Genomic DNA, 20221 nt, shown 5'->3' on the forward strand with positions numbered 1-20221 from the left:
AGATAGGGAGCAGAGGACAGGAGGTTGAAGTAGGATTGAATTTCAGTGGATTTGATCTTGGAGGTGGTAGTTAAATTCTATGAGACTTATGAGGGGTATGGAAGGGTCATATTGTAGTATGGTGAAAGTAAGATATAAAAAGTGGTTGTTAGAATTGAGTAGTAGTACAGAAGAGTAGTACAGAAGACCCCAATGCCAGGAAATAAAGTCACTGAACAAATTAAGACAAGATCTAAAGGGGCACCAAACATGAGGAGAGGACTGTATAAGCAAAGACCTCAAAAAATAAAAGGAGGGACAATTAGGTGGCATGGTGGATAGAGAGCCAGACTTGGAGTCAAGAGGACATCGGTTCAAATCTGGCCTCAAATACTTCCTAGCTGTGTGATCCTGGGCAAGTCATTTAACTCCAATTGCCTAGCCCTTACAATCCTTCTAAATTAGAACTGATACTTGGTAGTTATTCTAAGACAGAAAGTAAGGGTTTTAAAAAAATAGACTTCTGGATGAACATGGTGTCAGTGTAGAACCAGGACTTTTCCTCTCCTTACCACCTACCAATATAGACTACCTCAAAAGGCCAAACAAAAACAAACAAAAAACCCAAATTCATATGAACAAAGGAACTCTACAGTAGGGTGCACAATTGAAGGTACATGGGATTTGGGCATTTCTACATATAAGGGGGTGAAATAGCTTCCACCAAAACATGAGCTGATCAACCCTCCCCCACCCCACCTACAGAGCCAGAGTCAGAGTCAGTGTGCTAGAATCAGTGAGTGAGCAAGGAACTTCTATAGGGAGCGAGAGCCACCTCTAGGTTCCTGGTAACTGACTAAGACCACCAAAGACCTACCCCTGAGAGCAGCTAGACCTGGGACCCCAGCAGACTGAAGAGCTCAAACCTTGAGTACCCACATGGAGATAGCTCAGTGAAGGGCAGTAAACACTTAGAAGCTACAGAGATTCGAGAGGTGGCCTCAGGCAAAAGCTGGTGCTCATTAGCTCCATACACAGATAACCTGACCCTCTCACTCAGATTTCTGAATGGAAAAGGAAGGAAAAACCACCATAGTGATGGCAAACAACTCCCAGGAAAAACAACTTCCCAACACCAAGAAAAGCAAGAAGAAAGCATTGACCCTGGATAATTTCTATGGAGGGATAATTTCTATGGAGGGAAACTCCAAACTACAGAGGAAATAGCAGAAAAGGACATACAAATAAATGCATCCAAACCTTTAAAAAAATGGAAAATGGCCACAGGCTCTTGAAAAATTTAAATCGGAGCTTATAAAAAAGATGGAAGGATTTTGGCAAGAAATGTGGGAAATACTTCAAAAAGAAAATAACAGTTTAAAGGACAGGAACTCCCAATTGGAGAAACAGGTAGAAGCCACAAAAAGCAAGAGAGACCAAACCAAAAAAGAAAATCAAGAGTATAGTGCAAAACCAGTCTTTAAAGACCAGAATTAGACAACTGGAAACCAATGATCTTGCAAAGCAGCAAGAATAAAGCAAAGTCAAAAAAACTGACAAAAATAGAAGAAAACATAAAATACCTCACTGATAAGATGAAAGAGGAGGAAAACCAGTCTCGAAGAGTCAATTGGAGAATCATTGGTCTACCTGAAAATCCAGAAATAAAAAGAAATCTTGACACCACACTATAAGAAATTATCCAAGAAAACTGCCCTGATGTTATTGAACAAGAGGGAAAAATAGAAATTGAAAGAGTTCATAGAACACCCTCTACACTAAATCCTCAAAAGGCAACCCTCAAGAATGTAATTGCCAAATCCAAGAGCTTCCAAGCTAAGGAGAAAATTTTACAAAAAGCCAAAAAGAGACAATTCAGATATCAAGGAACACCAATCAGGATTACATGAGATCTGGCAGCTTCCACACTGGCTTCCACAAGGCCTGGAAAATGATATTCAGAAAGGCAAGAGAATTGGGTCTTCAACAAAGGATCACCTACCCATCAAAACTGACTACATACTTCCAGGGGAAAGTATGGGTAATCAACAAAATGGAAGATTTCCAAAGAAAAGACCTGAACTCAGTGGAAAGTTTGATATCCAAACACAAAAATTAAGAGAAACATGAAAAGTTAAATAAGAAAAAGAGAGGAAAAGGAAGAAAAATGTTTTTATTAAAATTTTCTTCTTTAATGACTTCAATAAGATCAAATTGTTTATATTAATATATAGAAAATGTTATTTGTAATTCTCAAAAATTATATTCACTATTACAGTAATTAGAAGAATCATTCACAGTTAAAGATTGGGGTAATAAGTGGTATAAGATAATATGCAAAAAAAAGAAAAAGGGAGGAAGGGTATAAGATGGCACCAAGAGGAGCTTGAAGGAACAAGATAAATAGGATAATCTATATCACACAAAGAGGCATGTGGGAAGGGGGGAAGAATACTATTATAAAAAGAAGAGGAAAAGAGTGCTAATAGGTAATACTTCAACCTTACTCTTAGTGAAATCAATTCTGAGAGGGAAGGACATATAGATCCACTACGGTATTAAATTCTATTTTGCCCTACAGGGAAAGTGAGAAGGGTAAACCAAGGGGGGGCAGTGAGGTAGGGAGTACAAAAAGGGAGGGAAAGAGAGGGGGGAAGGAACTTAACAGACTGTGAAAAAAAGGGAACAAAAAGGAAGGGGAGCAGAAAGGAAAGCATAATAAGCATGAGGATTAGGGGGACTGATTAAAAACAAACCACTGCATACTTCAGGTCAAGATGGCAGCTTAGAGGTGTAAAAATGGAGATTTGAACCCTAGACTTCAATCCCCAGAAGTCCTTGGCAGTTCCCAGAATTCCCTATAACCTCACCGGAGATACCCACCTGGGCCAAGAACAAAATGGGTATTTAAACTGACTGTACCGCCTACTTGGTCTCTGCTTCTGCTTCTAAACACACGTGTCTCTCTACCTAGCAGGTAAGCTGTAGCAAGGAGGTTGCACATGCTTTTCTTATTTTATATTTTCTTATTTCCTTTATTTCTAATAACCTTTAATAACCCTCTAAAAATATAATACTTTTAGAAGAGAAACTAATTTAATTTTTACAGAGGCAGTGAAAGTTCAGACCTCTGAAGGCCTTTTCATCATGATAAATAACTAAATGCCCCTAGGGGACTGAAAACCAGATTTAACAACTGGACAGGGCCAAGGAACACTCCTGCTGGACTCAACTTAAAAGGTATGACCCCCCAAACGGCCTGAATTCAAGAACACTCTGGGTTAAAGGGGAAGGAAGAAGGAAGGTCCCAGGACCCCTCCCCCACCTAGAGTGCTAAGCCTCCAGCAGTGACTGGAACCTCTGGGCAGGCAAGGCTACTGGTCTAGAGGGAGTACATTGTGGGAAAAGTTGTGCCAGGCTCAGAGCATCGAACACAGGAAATTGGGAAGCAGTTGGAGAAGAAGTTCACAATGGGCAGCCTAGTTGCATCAGCGGAGACACTCCATATTGCCTCAACCTGAGGTTTTGGCCTCAGGGCACAACCAGCTCTGCAACTCAGCTGAACTTAATCTCATCTAGTCCTCAGATGGCCAGGAAGCTCAAGCTCCAACACCCCTTCCCCGCAGATGGCGCTGAGAGATTTGCTGACTAAGCACCAAAGGTGAAGGCTGACAGAAAAGCCCAAAACCACAGATGCAACACAAAATGAGAGGAGCTAGAGCGCAAGCAACTACAGGGAGTAAGGGGTAAAAATGAGCAAACAATAGCAAATTAAGAGAGGCTAAAGACAATTGGGAAAAGAACTTAAAAAGCAAGATAAGTCATATGAAAACAGAAAATAGTGTCTTGAAAGCCAAAATTAAGCAGCTTGAAAATGAGGCAAAGGAGATGAAAGATGAGGCAAAGAAAATTAAAGATGAAGCAAAGAAAATGAAAGATGACTTCCAAACAAAATCAGACTAGAAGGAGAAGGATGACCAAAAAGTCAGGGATGGAATCCAGTCTTTAAAAACCAGAATACAACAATTAGAAACAAAGTGACTTCACAAGGCAGCAGGACACAATAAAACAAAATCAAAAGAATGAAAAAATTTAGGAAAATATGAAGCAACTCATTCAAAAAACATAAGACTTAGAAAATCATTCCAGGAGAGCCAACTTAAGAACCATTGGCCTACTGGAAGACCATGACAAAAGAAAAAGCCTGAATATCATACAACAGGAAATTATCCAAGAAAACCGCCCCAATATTCTAGGTCAAGAGGGAAAAGTGGAGATTGAAAGAATCCACAGATCACCTCCTGTACTTAATCTTCAACTGACAGCACCCAGGAATGTTATAGCCAAATTCAAGAACTATCAGAACAAGGAAAAAATATTACAAGCTGCTAAGAAGAAGTCATTCAGATACCATGGAACTACAGTGAGGATAACACAGGAAGCAAGGGAACTAGGTTTACAACCAAGAATCAACTACCTAGGAAAACTGACTATATTCTTACAGGGGAAAGTATGGACATTTAACAAAATGGAAAGATTCCAAGAATTTGTAAAGAAAAACCAGACCTGAACAGAAAATCTGATGCCCAAACACAGAACTCAAGAGAATCATCAAAAGGTAATTAAGAAAGAGGGGGAAAATTTTTAAAAACCAGCAATTTTTTTAAAGAAATCCAATAAGTTAAAATGATATGTATCCCTATAAGAAAAGAGATCATTGGTAACTCTTAAAAATTGCTATTATCACCTGGGTAGCTAGAAGAATTTTACTTAGAGGGAACAGTGACAAACTGTATAGGATGAAATGCCAGGACATAAATATGTATATAGATATATGTATGTATAAATACATATATATGTGTGTGTGTGTGTGTGTGTGTGTGTGTGTGTGTGTGTGTATAGGGGTATATGGGGTGCTCAGGGAGGAGTAGTATCTCTGGTATGGAGGGCTTGTCATGCCTCCTAGGGCAGCTCTCCAGCCTCTGACCCTCACCTGATACCCAGCTCTCACTTGGGGCTCCTAGTAGCTGCTAGCATGCGGCAGCGGCCACACCCCGGGCAATGGCTTCTACAAGCCGGCTAAACCTTGTGAGAGTAGCCATCGGGTCGTAGACCCCTGGTGAACTAGGGCTTTGCTCACCCAGCATGTGAAGACTGCTTTGGCCAAACAGACAGAAGAAACCAATAAGAAGTTTCAAAGGCTGAGAGGGCGATGCAGCAAAGCACTGTGGAGTGCTTAGGGTGTGTTGGAGCACAAAAGACAACACGGCCATCCAATGCAGCTGAGGAAGTCTCCAGGTGTAACGATTTTTCATGCCAATGGACCCAGGCTTCAAACACTGAGAGAGTGGGACTGTCTCTGTGCACCGACTTTTCCACTTAAATCTCCTTCACGCACAAGTGTTTTTGTGCACACTCATCTACATCACAGATGAAAGTGCACAAAGACAATTGTCATCCTCGGTTACCGAGAGACTAATATATATATATATATATATAAAACTAGAGTTTTTAAAAGAGGTTAATACTAACAGAAATGGGAAAAGAAACAAAATGGGATAAATGTATATGTCACAAAGAAGTGCATGGAGGGAGAGGGCAAGAATATCAATACACTGGAAGGGTAAAGGGGTTGGAGATAGGAAATACTCAACTCTTATGTGCATTGAAATTGACTCAAACAGGGAAGAACAATCAAATACATAGGGGCAGAGAATTGATTTAGGCCCTATAGGGAAGTAGAAGGGTAACAAACAGACTGGTTGGGAGGGAAGCAATAAAAGAGAGGGATGGGGGGTAGTTTAAAAAGACTGTAAAGAAAATAAGAGGGGAATAAGAAGGGAGGGGGGTAGAAAGGGAAGTAAAATAAAGGTGGAAATTAGGGGGACCGATTAAAAACAAAACACTGGTGTAGAAGGAAATAGTGAAAGAAGAAATGGCAGGACTAGGTGTGGAAATCAAAATGCTGGGAAATACACAGCTGGTAATCATAACTCTGAATGTGAATGGAATGAACTCACCCATAAAACCCAAGTGAATAGCAGAGTGGATTAGAAACCAAAATCTTACCAAATGCTGTCTACAAGAAACACACATGAGGAAGGTAGACACACATAGGGTAAAAGTAAGAGGAGTCACAATCATGATATCTGACAAAGCCAAAGTAAAAATAGATCTAGTCAAGAGAGAGGGAAGGAAATTATATCCTGATGAAAGGCAGTATAGACAATGAGGAAATCTTAGTACTCAACATGTATGCACCAAATGGCATAGCATCCAAATTTCTAAAGGAGAATCTAGGGGAGCTCAAGAAAGAAATTGATAGAAAAACTATACTAGTGGGAGACCTGAACATTCCTCTTTCAGAATTAGATAAAGCAAACCAAAAAATAAATAAGAAAGAGGTAAGAGAAGAGAACGAAATCTTAGAAAAATTAGAGATAGAAGATATGTGGAGAAAAAATAAATAGGGACAAAAAGAAATAAACCTTTTCAGCAGCACAGGGTACATTCACAAAGACTGACTGTAGTACTGGTCTCTTGGTGTCCAAGAATGTGTACTATGGCATAAAAGCATTGCAAACAAGTGCAAAAGAGCAGAAATAATAAATGCAATCTTCTCAGACTACAATGCAATGAAAATAATAATTAGTAAGGGTACATAGAGAAGCAAATCAAAAATTAATTGGAAATTAAACAATACGATTCTCCAAATTTGGTTAAAGAACAAATAATAGAAAAAATAATTTCATTGTGGAACATGACAATGATGAGACTTTCTTCCAAAATCTATGGGATGCAGCCAAAGCAGTACTCAGGGGAAAATGTATATCTTTGAGTTCATATATTAAAAAATTAGGGATGGCAGAAGTCAACGAATTGGACACACAAATTGAAAAACTTGAAAGTGAACAAATTAAAAATCCCCAGATGAAAACTAAATTAGAGATCCTAAAAATTAAAGGATAAATTAATAAACTCAAAAGTGAAAGCACTATTGAATTAATAAATAAGACTAAAAGCTGGTATTTTGAAAAACAAATAAAATAGGTAAAAGTACTGGTCAATCTCAAAAAAAAAAGGAAAAAAGAAAACTAAATTAACAGTATCAAAGATGAAAAGGGGGACCTCACCTCTAATGAAGAGGAAATTAAGGCAATCATTAAAACTATTTTATGCAATTATATGGCAACAAATATGGCAATCTAGGGGATATGGGTGAATATTTACAAAAATATAAATTGCCTAGATTAACAAAAGAAGAAATAGAATACTTAAATAATCCCATATTGGTAAAAGAAATTGAACAAGCCATAAAAGAACTCCCTAAGAAAAAATCCCCATGGCCTGATGGATTCACAAATTAATTCTATCAAACATTCAAAGAACAATTAATCCCAATATTATACAAACTATTTGACAGAATAAGCAAAGAAGGAGTTCTACCAAATTCCTTTTATGACACAAATATGGTACTGATTCCAAAGTCAGGCAGGTCAAAAACAGAGAATGAAAACTATAGACCAATCTCCTTAATGAACATAGATGCAAAAATCTTAAATAGAATACTAGCAAAAAGACTCTAGCAAATGATCACAAGGGTTATTCATTATGACCAGGAGGGATTTATACCAGGAATGCAAGGATGGTTCAATATTAGGAAAATCAATCACATATTTGACCATATCAACAAGCAAACCAACAGAAATCACAGGATTATCTCAATAGATGCAGAAAAAGCCTTTGACAAAATATAACACTCTTTCCTATTGAAAACACTAGAAAGTATAGGAATAGAAGGGCCTTTCCTAAAAATAATAAACAGTATATATCTAAAACCATCAGCCAACATCCTCTGCAAAGGGGATAAACTAGAAGCCTTCCCAATAAGATCAGGAGTGAAACAAGGATGCCCATTATCTCCTCTATTATTTAACATTGTACTAGAAACACTAGCAGTAGTAATTAGAGAAGAAAAATAAATAGAAGGTATTAAAATTGGCAATGAGTAGACCAAGCTATCACTCTTTGCAGATGATATGGTGGTCTACTTAACGAATCCTAGAGAATCCTAGAAAAAACTAGTGGAAATAATTTAGCAAAATTTTGGATACTAAATAAACCTACATAAGTCATCAACATTTCTATATATCTCCAACACATCTCAGCAGCAAGAATTAGAAAGAGAAATTCCATTTAAAATCACAATAGACAATATAAAATAATTAGGAATCTATCTGCCAAAACAAACACAGGAACTATATGAACACAACTACAAAACACTTTCCATACAATTAAAACTAGATCTAAATAATTGGAAAAGCATTAATTGCTACGGGTAGGATGAGCTAACATAATAAAAATTACAATCCTACCCAAACTTATTCACTTATTTAGTGCCATACCCATCTAATTACCAAAAAACATTTTTACTGAATTAGAAAAAAAACATAACAAAGTTCATTTGGAAGAACAAAAGATCAAAGATATCCAGGGAAATGATGAAAAAAACAGTGAAGAAAGGCGGTCTAGCAGTACCAGATCTCAAACTATACTATAAAGTAGTGGTCATCAAAACAATATGATCCTGGCTAAGAGATAGAAAGGAGGATCAGTGGAATAGCCTTGGGGTAAGTGACCTCAGCAAGACTATCTATGATAAATCCAAAGATCCCAGCTTTTGGAACAAAAATCCAGTATTTGACAAATTCTGCTGGGAAAATTAGAAGACAATATGGGAGAGATTGGGTTTGGATCAACATCTCACACCCTACACCAAGATAAACTCAGAATGGGTGAATGATTTGAATATAAAAAAGGAAACTATAAGTAAATTAGGTAAACACAGAATAGTATACATGTCAGATCTTTAGGAAAGGAAAGATTTTAAGACCAAGCAAGAGTTAGAAAAAAATTACAAAATATGAAATAATTTTGATTACATTAAATTAAAAAGGTTTTGCACAAACAAAGCCAATACAATCAAAATAAGAAGGGAAGCATACCTCTGACAAAGATCTAATTACTCAAACTTATAAAGAGATAAATCAATTGTACAAAAAATCAAGCCATTCCCCAATTGATAAATGGGCAAGGGACATGAATAGAAAATTTTCAGTCAAAGAAATCAAAACCATTAATAAGCACATGAAAAAGTGTTCTAAATTTCTTGTAATCAGAGAAATGCAAATCAAAACAACTCTGAGGTACCACCTCACACCCAGCAGATTGGCTAACATGGAAGCAAAGGAAAGTAATGAATGTTGGAGGGGATATGGCAAAATTGGGACATTAGTGCATTGCTGATGGAGTTGTGAATTGATCCATCCATTCTGGAGGGCAATTTGGAACTATGCCCAAAGGCCCTAAAAGTCTGTCTGCCCTTTGACCCAGTCATAGCACTGCTGGGTTTGTACCCCAAATAGATCATAAGGAAAAAGACCTGTACAGGAATATTCATAGCTGTGCTCTTTGTGGTGGCAAGAATATTGGAAAATGAGGGGATGCCCTTTGATTGGGGAATGGCAAAACAAATTGTGGTATATATTGGTAATGGAATAATATTGTCCTCAAAGGAATAATGAACTGGAGTAATTCCATGTGAACTGGAATGATCTCCAAGAATTGATGCAGAGTGAAAGGAGCAGAACCAGGAGAACACTGTACACAGAGACTGATACACTGTGATACAATTGAATGTAATGGACTTGGACTTGGTTTCACAGTAGCAATGCAATGATTCATAACAATTCAGAGTGATTTATGATAAAGAACACTGTCTACAGACAGAGGAAAAACTTGGGAGTAGAAACAGAGAAGAAAAACAACTGCTTGATCACATGGGTTGATAGGGATATGTTTGAGGATATAGACTGTAAATGATCACCCTAGTGCAAACATCAACAATATGGAAATAGGTTTTGATCAAGGTCACATGTAAAAACACAGTGGAATTGCACGTCACCTATGGGAGGGAATGAGGGCCGGGGAGGGAAAGAAAATGACTCTTGTAACCAAGGAAAAATATTCTGAATTGACTAATTAAATAAAATTAAAAAACAAACAAAAAAGTAAAAGTTATTGAGAAATATGAGATGAACAGGAAGTGAGAGGAATAGAAAAGTTTTCAAAAGATCTGGTATCTTCCTAGGGAAAAGCAATGCTTTTAGTATAAGTGAAAACAGTTGACTGAAAAGATGAATATGGGGGAATTTATTGATATAAACACTGAAGCACTGTAGTGTAGTGAAGTACTGAAGCACGTGGTGATATGGACTAGGTAAGGGGTGAACTAGTTTGGAGTGAAATAGCAATGACTAAAAATACAGATGAGGGTTTTGGAAGAAATAGGATGGGCATGGTATTTGTACTTGAAGTAGTGAAACAGGATGAATGGAATCTAAAAGCCAGTAAAATAAGAGGAGAGGCAGTTTGTTGCAACAAAACCTCTTCAAATTCAAATCAGAAAAGGCAGACTTCAATTCCAGCTCTGTCACTTTCTACTTGTAACCTTGGGCAATTCACTTAATTTTTTCCAAGTCTCAGTTTCCTCATCATAACATAAAGGGATCAGGCTAGATCTATGATGGCGAACCGATGGCATGCATGCCAAAAATGGCATGCAGAGAGACCTGTGGGGCACATACGCCATCACCCACCAGAGTTAGTTAAGAGAAAGGTAGAGGAACTTAGGTGATGCTGCTCCCTTCCCCCTCTCTACCACATTTCCCTGCCCTTCTGCCCAGAAACCTAATGAAAGGCTTACTCCCTCCCCTGAGCAGAGCACATGGGTCATTCCCCTCCTTTTGTCCCTCTCTTGTCTTGAGTAAGGAAGTGGGGGAGGGCATGGCACACAGTCTGGGGCAGGGGTGAGGTGCAGCACAAAATCTCTAAAAGGTTTGCCATCACTGGACTAGGTGAACTCAAATGTCTCTTGTTGCTCCAAATCTACAATGATCCATAAGAATTAAAATAAGCAGGATTTATAGTAAATCCTTCCCCAGACTTAGATACAACAAGTGTAACTTTGAACTGGGAGAATCCATTGCCAGGGAATTATGTGGTTCCATTTCAGGTATGTTAAGGCACCTCAATGGAGATAAGACTTCAGTTCTCTGTGCTTTTAGACCTCCAGAATATGGATGAAAGGACAAACTGCTGCTGAATAAGATCCAGTATACATAAAGTCTTTTTCCTACATGTCCTAGGGCTTTTTGAGTGAGGGAAGAGCTGTGAACCTCAGGGTTCTGTGCTCTGCAGGCTGCTAAATCATAGACGGGGATGAATAAAAAAAACTGCTCCACAGATTCTAACTTCCTTGAAATTTCTCCATTCCTTTGAATCTCTTTAACTGAGGGAAGCAAAGTACTTTGATTTCAGGACCCACCATCATTACCAGAACCTAACTGATCCAATGGCTTCACTTCCCAGCTAGTCATGGTAGAAGGGTAATTTTAATAAAAGGCACACAAGCTAAATACCAACATTTTCAGGGGTCCACCTAAAGACCCTAACTAATCTATGTTTAGAACCAAACTATATGTATATCTGTGGAGCTGAAGGCTTTTCTGACAAAAATCAAACTTTGGCACTGAAGAGACAAATTAGAAGTAGAAACTCCTTTAACATCTATTCTTTGGAAATCTTCACTGATCATCTTAGTATACTGAATGCTTAGCAATGGGACCGTATTATGTCATATGTCCTTAAAATGAGACCTCAGTTTCATGGATTTATTAAGAACCAATGCCTTGCAAGAACTGTGATGTAGACATTCAGAATTATTCAATTTTTCTTATAGTTATTTGAGAAAATAATTGTTCAGTAATTAATTGGAACCCCTTACCTTAATGTTAGAAAACCATAAGTCATTTTCATGTAAAGTAGCAAGGTAGATGGAAGTAAGAAATCCAATGCAAAGGCCAATAGTTCCACCAATCATATATGATAGAATTTTCCATAATCCTCTCCCACTGTAAACTTTTGGACAAGGAAAAATAAGTCAGTTAAGAATTCAATCATTTTACTATTGATCACACTGACATATGTCAAGTTTTTTAAAATCTTTTCATAACAACTTCATTAAGGCTTATATTACATTTTTAAAAATTATAAATAATGTTAGGGCTACACAGAATAATCTATTACCCAATGAAGAATATTAAGGCTGTGATAAATTGAAAGGTATATGTTCATTATTTAGTGAATGCATCAGGTTCTGAAATACAAAATTTGAGAGTTGGAAGAGACTTTAGTAGCCAAGCATTCAGTCTAATCTATATATGAAGAGAATCCCCACTATAATATATATCCAAAAATTATTGTTCAGCTTCTGCATGAAGGTTTCCAAATTAGGGGTCCCCACCACCTCTGGAGGCAATCCATTCCATTTTTGGAAACTAATTATTAAGGAAGCTTTTCCCAACATCAAGACTATTTAGGCCTCTCTGCAAATTCTACCCATTATTCCTAGTCAAAACAATACCAATCCCTCCTCCATGATGTCCATAAAAAACCATGAAAGGAAAAAGGAATTCTTTCTGGTAAATGACAGAACAATCAATTATATTATTTGGCAAAAAATTTGTATACATACAGACTCTTTCTTCAGACCACAAGATTGGTGGATATGTAACCAACATAATCATGGGGATATCCTTAGAATATCTGCCAATTTTGTTAAAAAATTATGACTAAACACGAAATTTTATTTTAGAGTACAGCTTTAAAAATTTCAGAGTATTTATTACATTAAATACAGCATGAATTTTAAATTTAAAAGTCTTTTATCTTTTAAATGCCCAACTATATATTTTTCAGAGCAGTAAGGTACACAGAGTGGATAGAATGCTTTATCTAGAGTCTTTAAGATTCATTTTCCTGAATTCAAATCTGGCCTCAGACATTTACTAGCTGTGACTCTTTTGACTCAGTTTCTCATCTATAAAATGATCTGGAGAAGCAAATGGCAAACAATTTCAATATCTTTGCCACCTCTGTCAGAGTTGGAAATATCTGAAAACAATTGAACAACAAATATCTTTTTTTCCAAACAAAATGCTAATTCATATATTTTTGATAAGTTTCTCTACTTGGAATAAAAACTAAATCAAACCCACTCTGATAATTATTCCATGTTTCAAATTGTATATTATCCCCCTAGCAATTGCAGACTAGAAGGATTAGAGATAGAATGAGTGCTGGGTTAAAAACGATTGCACAAAAATAAGAGAATGACTTTATTTACTCAATCACAGACATAGCAGTTAAGACTTGAGGGAATCATGAACCCTAAAGTTTTGCACATTTAATGCATAACTTTGAGGAACTTCTCTGTACTCCAGTTATATGAGTTACATAAACTATATGCAGCAATGACCTTCCTCTTAAGATTTAATGTTCAATACAAATATTTTTAAATACCAAATATTAGAGAAGTCAATAAAAAGTTGTTAAAAGGGTTTTTAAAAACACATGCATATCAAAGATGTGTCTTCAAATATAATTTAAACCTCACTTAGATTTTAGTGTCAAAATTCAATTAATGAAGTATTTGTTTACCCATTCATTTGTATAAACGGAAGATCATATTGTATAAACTGTCTACTGATGAATAACTTTAAATCTTTTGAGTCTTTTGTAAGAAAGGCCCCAGACAATGCAGTAGCAAATTATTAAAACAATGATATGCTCAGGTTATAATAAAAGGCTTTTATTTTAATATGCAGTAACATAAAATGCTGCATTTGTTGAAATTACCTACCAGCTAACAATTGTCTTTCCAATTCCTCCTCTTCCTCCTGTGATGGGTAATCCTCATAAACATTTGAGACTTTTATTTCTTTCCTTTGCCTGAGAGCTGTCATGATGTAAGACTTTCATGCATTTTTCTTCAAACCAATCCCTACACAAATAACACAGCAATAAATATTCCAGCCCATGTAAAGTTACTGTTGAACTAGTATGCCTGTTACCTTTATTAAATACTTAAAAAATATGTCAAACAAATCGGAAAGACTTAAAAACTTTGATCAATGCAGTGAACAACCATATATAATTCCAGGGGACCATCTTCTGCCAGAGAGGCAATGGACTCAAGATTCAGAATGATACATTTTTGGACATGACCATTGTAGGAATTTGCTTTGCTTTACTGTTTATTTGTAAAAAGGTTTTCTTTTGTTTTCAAGTGGAGAGAAGGGAAGAAGAGAGAGAGAAGTACTTAGTAAATGAAAAAATAAAAAAGTAAAATATATCAAAAACAAAATTGGCCTTAAATTAAGTCAAAGTAGGTAGCTATATTACTCAAACTAACTTTTTCATCAACCTGTCATAGTGACATTTTCCCTCCAACTTGTCATCAAATTTCTACTAGTAATGTTATAAGGGGAAGAAATGAGGAAGAAAAGTTGGTGGGACACTAAAGAAGAAATTTATTTCCTCCCAATTTTCCTCCAATGTCAATCCTGGTGAAAGGTCACAAAATCTCAAATAGTGAAAAGGACTTCACAACCCATCTAATCAAATCCAGACTTTAATAAGAATTCCTCTAAATAGGCATCTACCCCCCCTGCCCAATACCACAGATGAAGGAGAACCCACTGGTTTGAGGTATCCCATCCCACGTTGGGATAGCTCTCATTGTTAGAAAGTTTGTGATTATGGAGGGTCTAAATTTGCATGTTTACAACTTCTACCCATTGCGATCATATCCCTAACTATTCTTCCTTTTCCCCAGCTAAACATTTCTAGTACCTTCAATTGATCCTCATATTGTATGACCTCTCTAGGTCCTAGCAATCTTCTTCTAAACACTTCTGGTCAGCAGTCTCCTAAAACAGAGAGACCAGAATTGAACACAAACTCAAGATTTGCCCTAATGCTTTCCTCCCTCTGCTTAGCTTACATTTACACTGTATATATCTTGCACTATACTAATTAATTGCATGCTGACTGCCTCATTCGAATGTAAGGTCCTTAAGGGCAAGAACTGTTTCTGCTTTTCTTTGTTTCTATGCTTAACACTGAGTATGGGATATAGTAATCACTTACTATATCTTTGTTGTACCATTTCCCTAGTCCATAGTCCATGACTATGCCTTTCATTATACATTTGCCTTTTTTTTTTACTTATTTTATACTGCTGGTTCAAATTGAGTTTTATAGTTCACTAAAGTGCTCAGATCTTTGTCAGAATTGCTGTCTAACCACACCTTGCTCATTTTAAACATGCAAAGTTGATTGGTGAACCCAGCTGAAGGCATTATATTTCTCCCTTGATTCAATCCACTATTCTAACCTTTCATGATCTTTTTGAATCCTGTGTCCTTCAATGTGTTAACTGTTCCTCTCAGCTTTGTGTATGCTAAAAATTTAATAAGCATGACATCTATATCTTTAGCCAAGTCACTGATTAAAAAAAGGTTCACTTTCACTGACCAATTACTCCACTGTCTCTTCTAAGACAACTTCAGACCATTAATGACTATTTTTTGAGTCTAGCCGTTAAACAGATCAAATTTCACCTGAGTACTAGTATCTAGCTTCAGTCTTTCTATCTTGTCCACAAAAACATGAAATTTTGACAGATGCTCTGCTAAACTCTAGGTAAACTGTATCTACAGCATAGGCCCTTGATCTACCAGAACGGAAACCATGTTAAAAAAAAAAGAAAGAAAGAAAAAGAAAAGGAATGAAGTTAATCAAGTAGGGCTCTTGTTGTTGAAACTATATTAGTTTTGGGGATTTTGATTCCTTTTCTAAAATTTGTTCACTATCCATCCTTTCTTTTCATTAATAACATATACCAGAATTTTTCCAGGAATCAAACTCAAAGCTATTGATAAGTTTTCTAATTGTATTCTATTGCCTTCTTTGAAAATCAAGACGTTGGCCTTTTCCAATTCTGCAGTCTTTCTCTTATCCTACATGATCTTTAAAAAATCATGCAGCTCAGCAATCACATTTTTTAGTTTTTTTAGTACCAGAGGATGTAGTTCATCTGAAACTAGTGACCTGAATGCATTAAAAGCTAGGTGGCTTCTCCTACTATTTAGCTATTTATCTTGATTATCAATTCTCTATTGGTCGTATATGTTGTACCTTTTTGGTCCAGAAATTTTTCTTTTTGGAAAAGAAAATATATAAAGTAAGAGCTTAACTCCTATATTTATTATTCAATTTTGGTTATCAACAATCCACTTACCTTAACAAGTCTAGCCCTTCTTTGATCCTCATTTCCCCAAAGTAGCTTATAAAAAGCCCCCAAACCATTTTTTTGTCCTTAGCTTTCCTCACTGGCCTCAGTTTATTCCAAGATATCTGAGAAACAGGACTGTGCTATGATTTTGCACTTAGCTTACATAGCTTGTCCTTACTTTCATCTTTTGTAGATTTATTTTAAAATTCCAAGTTAATTTATGAATTACCTATGCATTTATATTTATTTCTTTGAACAACTTCTCTTTTTTTTTACTTCAATGGAATTGTTTAACTTTGGAATTTAAATCTTCAGAATTTTTCATCCCTCTTGGGTTGACTTCCTTTGTAGAATATTAGTACGTAAGATCATATGTATCCTTTGTTTAAACTCTGAAAATTCCTCTCCCCAAGTGTAAGATGCATGAACTATTTCACAAATTCCACAATGGAATGAATGGTTGATAATTTGGATATCAGCATCCCCTGAATAACATATATCTAAGAGACATAAAAATTGCTTACCTTTTGTCATTGAGCAGAAATAATGTATAAAATAATGCTTAAATTCAATTAGTTGGTTTCCCAGACATTAAAACAGAAGACAATAGTATCCTAATCTTAAAACCTTTATAGTTCTAGTTACTACCATTCATAGTAAACTCATTATTTCTCTTTGGTGTATGGAATTAGGCAGGTCTCCTCAGTATAAAACAAGGATGCCTCACTGAATCCTCTGTATACCTATGTACATGTTGTTCTACTGATCAGAATTGTTCACCTTTCTCCCAACTGGCTCACTCATGAAACCTTCTCTGATACCATAGGCTAGAAGTTATTTCCACCCATTCCCTCCCCTAAGTCCTTCCTTCCTAATACTTAGTGCCTCTGATGCATATTATGATAATTTGCATACCTGTCATTTCTACACCTGAATTTTAAATGCTTTGAGAGATGGGACTTTTAATCATCTTCATATTTTTCTCTGTCCCTCCAATGTCTAACATAGTACCATTATGGAAAAAGTACTACTATTTGTTGAAATCTGTTGAATTTAAATGGTGGAAAGTGTGAGACTTGGAAGTCATGGAAAACATTAAAATACCACTTCCAACACTTACTACCTGGGTGACTCTGAGAATATCACTTAAACTTTCACCCTCAATTTCCTCATCTGTCAAGTGGGGATTCTAATACCTATATCTCCCTCACAAAGTTATTGTGAGGCTCAAATGAAATAATATACTTTGCAAACTTTAAAATGTTTTATGTCAATTATTATTGTTGTTGTTATTATTATTATTGTCCCATGCTTCATTCATATAGATATTTGCTGGGAAATGGTTGGAATTTGCAAAGATGTAAATTTCTAGATATTTAATGACTACACAGCATCCTAAAGCACTATGAAAGGTACATGGATGCTAAAAAGTCTTCTTCCCAACTAGACCATAAATGTCTTAAGGCTAAAAATGTTTTATTATTCTTGTGTTTCCCATAACACATAGCATAGTATTGAACACAGAAAATATTTGACAGAACACTCTCTCTCTGTCTCTGTCTCTTTCTCTCTCTCTCTCTTCATATACTTTAAACCCTTACCTTCCATCTAAGAATTAATACTAAGTATGCATTCCAAGACAGAAAAGTGGTAAAGGTTAGGCAATTGGGATTAAGTGACTTGTCTCGGGTCATACTGCTAGGAAGTGTGACAAAACATACTTTGATATTGCATAAATATAACATTTTACCTGATATTTGTAGTTTACAAAATTTGAGATTTGGAAGGGACTTGAGGCCATCTAAGACTTTTAAAAATCCCTTTATAATATACTTTGAAAATTATCATGAAGCCTTTCTTTCCCTGAAGACATTTGATGTGGAAGAATCTAATACACCTCACAAGGTAGCCTATTCTACATCTGAATAACTGTTTCAAAGTTTTTGGTTTTTACTGCATTAAGTCTAAATTTGCCTCTTTACAACTTTTACCCAAAAAAACCTAGATCTGCCTTTTGGGCCAAACACAACAATCTATTCCTACTTCCTCAAATGTTTGAAGTAGCTATTATATTCCCAGTAAGTACTCTCTTCTCCAATTTAAATATTACAGGTTCTTTCACCTGATGCTCATATTACCTGATCTTAATATCCTTCACTACCATCCTAGTTGTCATTTTCTGGATACTTTCTGGCTTATCAATGTTCTTCCTAAAATATAGCATCCAGAATGGAACAAATTATTCTATATGTCAGACTAGGTCAGATTACATTACAACAGGACTATTATCACTTCCCTAATCTCCCACATGTGGTCTCTCTTATTGTATCCCAAGTTTTCTTAGCTGTCTTATCATACTGTTGACACACACTGAATTTTGAATCTACAAAAAAACTCAGATCTTTTTCAAATAGTTCTCTAGTCATGTTTTTATCATATTGTATTTGTGAATGTTTAGAATCTAGTGATATAAGTTTATATTTATCTTTACTAAAGTTAACCATTAAATATGATTGTGTTCTATTATAAAATGTCATGAAGGAATATAGGCCTTGAAAAGTATCATATGCATCTGTTGTTCCACCCTTACTTAGTTCTATCTTCGCCACTCTACAGAAGTAGCTCTTTTCCAGTCACTAATGATCTCCTTATTACTAAATTCAAAGGCTGTTTCTTTCATTTTAATTCTCCTAGATATCTCTGTCTCATAGGATCCTCTTATTCACTCTTTCCCTCTTGATACTCCCCTAGGATTCTCTCTTAGATCCTCCCTACCTCATTAATAACTGCTTTTATGGTTCTTTTTATTATTCTACAGCATTACAAAGTCATTTTGTGCAGTGGAACTCTATTCCTACTCCAGATTCTTATATGTGGGTACAAGAGGCTTTGGCATCATCATTCTTCCATTGTTTATACAATATTTTTAGCTTAGTCACTAGAAAGGGTTTTAGTGATCACCTCTATGGAGGTGATTCAGGCTGGATGACCTGTTGACTCCAATAATGCTATATACTCAACAGGTTCAAATTTGAATTTATTATCTTCCTCCAAAAACTTGCTCCTTCTTTCTAACTTTTAAAATTTTGTTCATAATCCTATCATTTCTTCAAATTACCAAGCACTAAACTCCAGACTTATCAGAGACTCTACCTTCTCTCTTGACCTCAGTTTCCTTATCCAGAGAATGAGGGGGTTAAAACTAGATGACCTCTAAGGTTTCTTTCACTTCTAAATATATGACTCTAATCAGTTGCCAAGACCATTGATTCCATTACCAGCATCTTCTGTATATCTTCCCTCTTCGATCCATTCACAGTATTGTTGCCAGAATAACATTTCCAAAGCAAAATCTGACCAAATTACTACCCTGTTCAAATAGTTTCAGAGGTTCACCATTCCCTTCCAGTAAATACAGTTCATAAGCCTCTGTTAATTTGGCTACAGCCTACATTTCCAATATTATTCAGATACCAACTCTTCAGATATTTTGCTCCAGCCAAACCAAACAACTTGACATTCTGTCTCTGCACCACCTCCATATCCTTAACTATTGAAATTCCCTTCTTCATGTTTTCCCTCATTATCCCAGGTGTAGCTGATCTATCCCTTCTCAAAGCACTTATACTACATGATTTGTACCTCTCCTATCAATTGTTCTATAATCTGTATTAGTTTTGTGCCCATTTGTTTTATTCTACCCTATTAGATTATGCTCTCCTTGAGTTCAGAGCCTAGATGTCAGGTTTCAATTTGTACATGGGAGCACCTAGTACTGTGCATGAGAGGCATTTAATAATAATTATTATCATGAACTTATATACAGTATTAAGCTAAAATAAAGAGTAACAATGGTCACCACCACAGCAGTCCTCCCTGCTTTTGAGTTCAAGTCATCAGGGTCACTAATTGGAAGAGCAGACTACATCCTAAATTCTCTAAGATCATTTCCTTGAAATATCGTGTTAAAACTGCTCTAAATAGCTATTTATGACTTTAGAATAATGAGCTGATTTTTTCCATAATTTAATAAGAATATTCCAC

At 36.0% G+C, this 20221-nt stretch overlaps 1 protein-coding gene across 3 annotated transcripts in view; it reads right to left on the reverse strand.

Annotated features, from left to right (window-relative positions):
- DPY19L3 (dpy-19 like C-mannosyltransferase 3) overlaps nt 1-20221 on the reverse strand; it is a 124954-nt gene that overhangs the window by 102434 nt on the left and 2299 nt on the right. For 2 of the 3 annotated variants that reach the window (XM_007474788.3, XM_001367916.3), the window contains exons 2-3: nt 13742-13882; nt 11825-11958 (exon numbers count right to left, since the gene is read on the reverse strand). The exons of the other annotated variant lie outside the window; for it this stretch is intronic. In XM_007474788.3, the coding sequence (XP_007474850.1) occupies nt 11825-11958; nt 13742-13844 (237 nt within the window). In that variant the 5' untranslated portion in view covers nt 13845-13882. The remainder of the gene's footprint in view (nt 1-11824; nt 11959-13741; nt 13883-20221) is intronic. 3 annotated transcript variants of the gene reach the window in all.

The sequence above is a fragment of the Monodelphis domestica genome, chromosome 1 (assembly GCF_027887165.1).
Source record: "Monodelphis domestica isolate mMonDom1 chromosome 1, mMonDom1.pri, whole genome shotgun sequence".
NCBI classification, from domain to species: domain Eukaryota; kingdom Metazoa; phylum Chordata; class Mammalia; order Didelphimorphia; family Didelphidae; genus Monodelphis; species Monodelphis domestica.